Source organism: Argentina anserina, chromosome 1 (assembly GCF_933775445.1).
Source record: "Argentina anserina chromosome 1, drPotAnse1.1, whole genome shotgun sequence".
In the NCBI taxonomy this organism is placed as follows: Eukaryota; Viridiplantae; Streptophyta; class Magnoliopsida; order Rosales; family Rosaceae; genus Argentina; species Argentina anserina.
The window spans coordinates 5,479,013-5,488,903 of NC_065872.1; the positions used below are offsets into that span (position 1 = coordinate 5,479,013).

At 39.2% G+C, this 9,891-nt stretch overlaps 1 protein-coding gene across 1 annotated transcript; it reads right to left on the reverse strand.

The window, feature by feature from the left end:
- Positions 1-8,033: 8,033 nt before the first annotated feature.
- On the reverse strand, positions 8,034-9,891 carry LOC126793493 (thaumatin-like protein 1). The gene is made up of 3 exons (XM_050520068.1): positions 9,821-9,891; positions 9,038-9,731; positions 8,034-8,617 (listed from the first exon to the last, which is right to left on the reverse strand). Exons 1-3 carry the CDS (start codon positions 9,882-9,884, stop codon positions 8,485-8,487), a joined length of 891 nt encoding a protein of 296 aa, XP_050376025.1. The 5' UTR covers positions 9,885-9,891; the 3' UTR covers positions 8,034-8,484.

Sequence of the window (9,891 nt, forward strand, 5' to 3'; positions counted from 1 at the left end):
ATAAATTAGATTTAGTGTAACAAAAAGGACCTAAAGTAATATGCAGAGAATAATCTAATTGAAGACCATGCAAAAGTGTGGAGGAGCCAAATGGGAGCATATTATTCGAGTCAAAGAGCATTACAAGGCACCCAAGTGTCGTCCACTCATTCTTATTTAGTGCGGTTTCATTTTTTGCTAAGAAGAGAGATTCCCCTCACTAATCTATGAGATCACATGCAGCAAATATTTGCAAAATCTGAATCGCACGATGACTTTGTCTAAAAGGGAAGAGAGAAGTAGCGGTGGAGGAGAGGGTGGTTGAATTGGGATTGGTATATGTACCGTGATTGTATGACATCCAAAGCCAAGGTTGCCTCCAATCGGGAGGCAAATCACATGCTAATCAGGGCGGTAGGTGTGCTTTATATTTGGCTAGGCTAAAGGGCCAATGTGCCATGTTGGTTTCATGCACGAAGCCAAAACTGTAGTTCGATCGACCGAAACCTAGCTTCCATCATAAGGAATCTGTTATGGGGTGAATCCTTCGAAGATTTCAAACCGTCGATCCTTATGTTCTAGAGCACTGAATCTGACAAACTAATGTAACTGTTTATTCCAGGCGACCAGTATAAATGTACAGAGCTACCTTTATAACTGGCTATATTACGTACGCGTACATGCATGAATATGATGATACGAATAATAAACATACGAATCATATTGTATAAGTTCCCTACTTCTTTAGTGTTTTGATTTTCGGTATGTGTAACTGTGGGCATTGGATCGCTAATGACATGTTGGGGAGAAGGTTCAAATTAAACTTAGCATGGAGAATCCCTCAAGAAAGACTTTAATTTGGATTACTGTGCGGTTTTGGTGCTGCAGGCAGCGTTCGAGAAATGCCTTCAAAAGCTATGGTTGAATACTTACATTAATTAGTTGCATATATAGGACTATGTAAGAATCATGAGTCTACTGATCTTAATCTTAAAAGATCGATGAACGCTTGCGGCTTGCCCCATTAATTGGAGAAAAAGAAGTTGGAAATGCCAATGATAGATCATAGTGATGTGGGTAGATAGACGGTACGTACTGGAGTCATATATTTGAAAAAGAAAGACAGGAAGATAAGTACAATGACTGATCAGAGCCGCCGCGGGGGGGGGGGGGGGGGGGGGGGGGGCTTCACTTTCTATTTCTTGATTGATGACTACCCAGATTTGCATGTCTATCAATCTCTATAACTTTGTCTGTAACATCTGATATGAATATTTTCATTAAAGACCGAAGAAGAAGAAGAAGAAGTGAACTGGTGTGCCCGCCAAGCTAGTCGACCAAGTGTCCAACAAATCCACATGGCTGATATGTGCCCATGAAATTGCAGAACCTAATGAAAAGGATTACACGTACATACCTACTGCATCTTAAATTCTTTATACTTGAGTGTATTCGGAAGCTTTTGGTTGTGGGACAACATTGTCTAGCTAGCTTTACCTTAGTTTGCAATGATAATCAAGTTACAATAGATGCTGTTTATATCTGGAAAATGACGGTTAATTAATCCTCTGGTTTTATATCAAGTGATCCACTCGATCCGACTCACATGCCCGCAAAGCTTTCCTAACTGAAATCCAACAGAATGGTGTATATAGTATATCACTATATCTAGTCTCTTTGATCATATGGAGTAAGTTTAAGTTCTCGCCGAGTTGCTTATCTGACTGAAATATTGTTGAGTTTTGTAAACCGTCAAAGATGATGACGGTCAGAAAGTAAGAAAGTGAAAAATGTGAAAATGAAAGTAAGTAAGATGATGTCAAGTTTATATATATGGACAGAATACCAAATTTTTATATAGCATGTTGGTGACACTCTATTTTACGTACTTTAACCTAAACAGCTAAACTTCGATCTGCTATAGTTTCATCCACATATACTTCAGTTTTGTGATGTTCGAACTTCCAATTTGATCGAGTTTGTCTATTATTTATCGGTATATAAACCCACCACCAATTTGAGTTTGTAATCAACACGATCGTGTTCATCGTAACAAAAATTCCAGACAAACATTGGATGTGATTTCAATGACATTAATTAACGAGGAGAGATCAAATAGCTAACAAGGTTTGTAATAACCCGAATTTTTAGAAACTAAATGTCGAGTATTTTCAAAGTGTTAAACTTGTGAAATTAATTCAAGACGACAATTGGAGGTTTGCGACATTTCGAAACGAAAACGGAAACGTTCTCGGATCGTTTAATTAGAAAACGTAACGTTACCGCAACGTATAGATCGACTTTTATTCCGTCGCTCGGTTGTGAAAACTTCCTTCATGAAAGTCGTAGAGCTCATCGATACGAATTCATGGACACGTCATGCGTTCGAATCGGACGTCGGACGCGAAAGTTATTAACGTCGGAAGTTCGTTTCCGATTTTGGAAATAGTATAAAAGGAAGGAGAGGAGATTAAAAATCAGAAAATCAGATTTTTCTAAAAATCAGCTCGGGTACTGTTCACCCGAGCTCGGGCACTGTTCGCCCGACCCAAAAACCTTCTCCGGCCGATTTCTCCACCATCCGACGTCGCCTCGTGTCGTGCCACCTATCAAACTGACGGGCTCGACGAGCTCCATCTTTTGGGCTACGCCTTGCACTCCGGCGACAACCACACACGGTGTAGCAACCGCCGGAAGTTACTGCTGTGGCGGCGCCGCCTCCTCCGGCCACCATGGCTCGAGATTCTTGGGGGGTTTTGCTTGTCTCAGTCCCAGCAACATTCCCACAAAAGGAATCGAGCCAAATCGAAGTGTAAGTACCCGAATCAAAATTTCAATTTTCTAGGGTTTGTGAATAGTGCCGATTTCATGTTCTTCGTTGTTTAGACTGTTTAGACTCGGATTTAGACCTTGGTGTCAACTAGGAAGTTGTTGGAAATGTTGTTTAGGTTGTGGTGGTGAAATTTGGTGATGATTGGTGGCGGTCGGCGAACAGTAACGCCGAATGAATAGTAACTGTGAATAGTAACTCCGCATGAACAGTAATCTGTAACAGTACCTGTGAATAGTAATCTGTAACAGTAACTGTGAATAGTGATCTGTAACAGTATATGTGAACAGTGTCATGGTAAAACAGTAACTTAAACAGTGTTTTGGTAAAAAACAGTAACTGTGAACAGTGGTTTAGTAAAAACAATGATTAGTAAACATGAACAGTGTTCCGTGAACAATGTTTTATGAACAACATTTAGCTGTGCTGAACTCGTCACCTGGTATTTTAAGTATCATTTTCTAAACATTTATCGTGCTATTAGGTGACTGACGAAACGAGTGAGGAAATTACTTTCAGGATCGTGGAAGTTGCACGCAGGAAAGAATGTGAGTAAAATCTCACTTATTTACGAATCTACCCTTGCGGTGATTCCAAGATTTTTGCAAGAGTTTTTAATATTGAATTACGACACGTATACAATATAGTGGATTACGTATATATCGTATAAATGGTAATAAGTACATATATATACAGTTTGCTATATTATATACTGTTATGAATTCATTGGAATTGGTCATTTCGAATGACGAGAATTAAATGTTGAGCATGTGATGTGATTTTTGTACAATATGAGGTGTGATTATTGTACGTGGTTTTAACATGAGTTTGTTAAAATGTTTTGTCTTCGGACGAGTTTTTGTCTTCGGACGTGTTTATGAAATATGACATGTATACGATATAATGGATTATATATATATTGTATAAATGTTAAATATGTACATATATATATATATAGTTTGCTATATAATATACTGTTATGATTTTATCGTGATTTATGTCATTTCGATGACGAGATTTAAATATCGAGCATGTGATTTTGATTTGTACAATATGATGTGAGATTATTGTACGTGATTTTAACATTGAGATTGTTAAAATGTTGATTTGTCTTCGGACATGATTTTTGGTACAATATGATGTGAGATTATTGTACGTGATTTTTAACATTGAGATTGTTAAAATGTTGATTTGTCTTTGGACGTGATTGGTACAATATGATGTGAGATTATTATACGTGTTTGGCAAGTCGGAATCTAGCCTTTGGCCGGGCGAAAGTTACGATACAGTTAGAGCTCTAGTCTGTCTGCCTTAGTACTGCATGTGAGGTAACGGGTGGTTATCTGCTCATGGGTACTCAGATTGTTTTGGATGTTGGGTAGCGGGTGGCTATCCAACGTCGGCGGTGTATTACGAGAGGGGTAACAGATGTGTACCAGCGTTCTTGGTACCCGTAATATAAATGCATTTGGGTAACCAGAAGGGTTACTTAATTTCTCATGAGCGTTTTATTTCATATTTCTTTGGGACAACCAGATGGGCCGTCCATTGACTCATGAGTGCATTTATATTTGTTTGATTTGTGGATTTTCGTATATATATTAATATGCGAGTTATATTTTCATTTTACTCATACGAGCTGTAAAGCTTACCGGGTTTGTGTTTACAATCCCGGTGCACCAATTCGATGGTGTAGTGGATAACTCCGCAGGTGTGGATTAGCGGGAATTGACGGACCGCTCAGAGGACTTGAAGTTATTCATCTCCAGCTTGTGTGAGGATTTTGTGTGACTATCTTGTGAGTTTGTTGTGAGGATTACGCAATTCCATTTGTTATAATATTGAATTATAATTTGGGTTGTAATAATCGGTTTAACTGAGTTGTATTTTGAACTCAGAGATTATCCGCTGTGGCATTTTTAATGATTTCGATTCGTTGAAATTGTTTGGTGTTTAACGACTTTGAAATTTTGAGTTTTTAATCTTGAAATTTTAGGGTCGTTACAACGTTTGTCATGCAAGATTCACAACTCGATCACCCTGGCCTATTCTCATTCTGTTACGACTAGGCCACTGTCGTTTTTCGAACTTTCATATATAGAGTGACACTGTGACACTTACCGAAACGAAAACGAAGTTTTTGGGAATGTATTCATGATGACATGCATTTACGATACCTTCCATTTCATTGACATCTTTTTAGGGTTCAAGTGATAGGTTATCTGCCGTGTAAAGTATACCTCTCTGGATAAGATTTTCATCTTTTCTTCTTTTTCATCAGCAAACATCCCATTCTTTTGTTCTCCTTCCAGTATTCCATCGTCGTTCTTTAGAGAAAGTGAAGTGCGTCACTCCATCCCACCATTTCTAAAACATTCTTTCCCGAGAAGGTTTATGTAATCGGGAATCCTTTGTTTCTCTCAGCCTTTATCTGAGTTATCTCCCTATATGCTCAAACTAGCTTGTTTTTTCCAAACGGAAAAAAAAAGGACGGTAATCTCATTCGTGGTGAAAAAGGAATTGAAAAGGGTCACTGGCTCACTCTAAAGTCGGCATATTTCAGTAGACAGACGATAACGAAGTTGATGTGAAGAGGAATGAGATGCATGCTTTTTGATACGAAAAGCAGTTTATAATTGAAGGAGGTCAAAGGACCTCAAGGAAATGTGAAGGATAAGTAAACAGTGAGCCCATTATATAGGAAAATTTTGTTCTGCGCTGCTGCTGCATGGCAATATTTTCCTCCACAAACAAACCTCACACCCACACCCACACGTATATTTTATGATACCCTTTCATCAACACACACAATTGTGTGTATACCATACATTGCTGCATAGCAGACAAGCCCTATTATAACTGCTAAAGAGTTACATAGCCCTAGTTTGGCTTATCAATATGTGGTTAATTATATTGTCCAATTCAGTGCTTTTATGTCTGGTTCGAAAACCAATGTTTGCTGATGTCAGTGGTCGTCTGATGATGACGATGTTAACAGTCCGCGTAACACATTTCTTAATTAAGAGTTTGTTGAAAAGAATCAGAGAAAACGATCGAGCTCATGATAACGCGACTTGTATGCTTTGATCACTCAAGACATAGATCCTCTTAATTATATATATATATATATATGCCAGTTATAGAACGGACGTCCGAACAACCCTTAAAAAGTCATTAAAGTGCGGATGTCTATGCGTTTTCAACCGCTCAGCGTCGATGACAGTGGTTTTCTTGCCAGATTAACAACAACCATCAATATAGAGTTTATTCTCAATGGTGGAGTTACAGCAAAATCAGTTTGCAGCCGACTTGATTGAGATTGAAATTTCTGCTATTATTGTTGCTCAAACCTTTTAGTCTCGATTTTCTTTGCGTTCATCTTCATGAAATTGCAGTCTGGCACGCCATTGTTGTTCATCTGGCAAGAGAGCCGCCACCGTCGACGCGGGGCTGCTGAAAACGTAGAGATGTCCGCTCTTTAAGGGTTGTGTGACCGTCCTCTTGTGATCCCCCTATATATATAGTGAAGTTCACTTTGAAGTTACATAGTGAAATTTCTTATTTAAAATCATTTTTCAATCACATTTCCACATCTTCATTGTATAGATTTTGATACATAACATATAGATCATTCTTGCAAATTTTCATCCAATTTGATAATTATTAAGGTGTTGAAATATCACTAAATCACTGAACGAACCGAATATGTTCAACCTAAACCATTCGTGTAAATCACGATTACATAATGTTAAACAATCATCTAATTGGATGAAATTTTATAAGAGTAATCAATACATTATGTTCTAAGATATATACATACGATGTTGCCGATTCACACCTTCCTCTCTATTTCTTGAGAAATTGGGATTCAAGACGCGTAGTTACATTCTTATGTGTCGCTATATTGACATGTTTATTGAAAATGACAGTGTGTGGCTGATGCATTAGCATATTTAGACGATAAACAAATACGCATCAGTGGCATGCATCAGGCTTCTTTCATAGTTGTCTGGTTACTGTAACGTAATTTTTTTTTTAGAAATAGTTATTGTAACGTAAATTTGTGCCTGAACAAGTTTGGAAAATAAGACCACTTTACACCTTATCTGTTAGTACTAGTTGTAGAAATAAAGTCTCATCTATAGATAAACGTACACTCATAAACTGATCGATGAGGAAGGGAAACGACGCGACATGTGCAATCAAGTAGGATATGTATAGCTTTTAATCGACCCATGTAGCAATGTCTAGGTGTTAAAGCTAATTAATCAACCTTTTTATCCACCAGAAAATTGTTGAAAAGCAATTTCTATCTCCTCAATGTGTCTTTGTTTCTTTTAGTGGGGTTGGCTTTGCTGATTCGATCAAGAGAAGGATTATGGGTTAACTAGGGCTCAAAGAAGAAACAATGACGCTCTAACCGCAATCTTTCTATAGCACATTTCATCCTCCATCTTCTATATATCCCGATATAAAATATCGATTAAAGTGTTTTTTTTCTTGGTTAATCGCTTAAAAGTGTTCACTATACAGAAAGGAATCAAAATTTAATAAATGCATGTAGATCAAAACTTTTATATATCTATATATCTATGTGCCAAAAAAATCCACAACAAACTTTTAAAATGACCCACTATTTCGGACGTGATTCACGATTGTTCATTCCACGGTGTCAATGTTATTGTCTTATAGGTCGTGACTCATGATTATTCATTCCACGGTGTAAAATGTTATTGTCTTATATATTTATATATTACTTAAATAACGACTAGAAGCTCGTTCCACCGCCCTAGCTAGCTAGCGAGTCTGTGAACTTTGGCTAAGATTATTTGGGCTGCTACAAAGAGTTGGTACAAAATGCACTTCTATTTCTTTCCAGTTTTACATTTGCATAATTAAGGCAAGATTAATGAAGCTCGATCATCAATTAAAATTGATAACCACACAGGCACACATTGTACGGAACAACAAAGCAATACCATTTTTTGATAATTATGCATTATAAATAAAAGAACCTGTGCGCACGAGTGGCTTGATTAGTTTAGGTCTTCTTTCGTTTTGGCAGCGTGGATCATACCCTTGGCATGCATGATGCTTGCTCTTAACATTTTCAGTGATTTGAGATGTGACAACTACCTAGCTAGTGACAACAAATTAATTAAGACTCATTAGTCTCATATATCATATATGGAGTATTAAACAAAAGAAAAACGATAAGTTAAAACAATAGATCCCAAATTATATACAACAGAAAGGAGAATACATCACATTTAACTCCATCTCTTTGGCATTAGTTGCAAAAAGAAATGCATTTTCTTCCGGCTAATAAGTAATAACATTCTACCCCATTAGCTACCTCCTTCCTATTACTTGTTTCACAAAATCTGATCTAAAAACAAATAAAATAAATCAAATCCTATGATGGCCGCACAAAGTAACGCTCATGATTTGCCCTTTCAATTTGAAGGACGTGGATCACCGTGTATAAATTTGCTGCATGCGTTTGTTTCTATCGATCAAAGCTTTTTGCCCTAGCAAGCTCTCGCCACATCAGCAGAATACTTGGCTCCCGCTCTTCGACGTCAAAACTTCGTTGGCCCACCGCAAATCTAACTAGGACGGTCTCGGAGTCAGAGACACCTCTTTCTCGAATGAATTTAAGGCGAGAAGAGGAATCAGAATAGCGGCAGCAGCAACCGCCAAACTGCCGCCACGACGGTAGCGAAAGCGACGAAGTTTGGTATCGAACGATGTGAAGCAGCAGAGACGCCGGCCGCAACTGGGAACTGGCCATTCGCCGACTTCACACTGCAAGCACCGCCATTTCTCTCGATTAGAAAAAAAAATGTAATAATTGTCTGAATAATAACATATATTTAACTTGGAAGCATGTTACGACAGTTTAGCTTGCAGATCGATCATAAAAGTAAGGACGGTGCAACCCGTAGTGCAATTATTAAAGAAAAACGTGACAACCATATCTTATTGGTGTGACGAAACCAAAAACAATGGTAGTCCCAGCCGACTTATGTAGAAATTAGAAGAAATAAATACGAATTATTTTTCTTTTACACCGAAGCAATCGTAACCTAGATAACCGTACTTTTGTTAGTTTTCTATGTTAATGATCCGGTGATCATCTAGTAAACACATTTATACATAAGTGAAATGCTAAAGAAAGTAGTGGAAATTTAAAAAGAATGATGTCTAAATTGCAAATGGCGGTACCTGGTAGCGGGGGCAGGGCAGAAGGTGATGAGGTAGTCGGCGGCAACACAAGTAAAGGTGCTGGTGCCGTCGTCATAGGCATAGCTGTAAGCTTTCGGGCACGCGTTTTTAAAGAACTGCGAGTACGAGCTGGGTGTGCAGGTGTCAGGTGTCGCGTAAGCTCCACTACAGCAATACATGGGATCCCCAAACGCCTCGCACGCGCTTTTACAGGCCACGCCGCCGTCAATCTCCGTAGTCACCTTCAGCTCCGATGGACACCCGGCGTTTAGGTCCACAACGCAGCCCGTGGTGGTGCAGTTGCCTCCTGTGCCGCCCTGGGGCACGATCAACATGGGGAGGTTGTAACCGTCCACGAGGCTGACGTCGTAGAAGTCCATCCCATTAGCGCCGTTCAGGGTAAACTCCGCCAGACTCGCCGGAGGCGCGGCTCCACCTCCAGCACACTCGACTGTACCCGAGCCACAATCTCCCGTTACACAACTAAACTTCCCCGTCGTCGCGTCGTTTGAACAGAAAGTTCGCGCCCATAAACGACCCGACCATGAGGCCGGGACGGCAATCGCGCTTGACTCCCCGGGTAGTAGAGCAAACCCGGTAGTAGAAAGCTGCGCCGTCCCGGCGTTGGACAAAATGCCGGGCCAAATCGTGTTGCTGCACTTGTTTGTAATCGTGAACGTCGCCGAGTAACCACCTGAGTTTTTCACAAACCATTAATACCGACAAGATTAATGAAATGAAAGAAGTAAGGCAAATATGTATGAGCTTTTGTGTGACAAGTACCTGAAACGAGGTGAATGAGACAGAGAGCGACTGCTACGAGCTTGGAAAATCGACTGAAAGCCATTGCTATA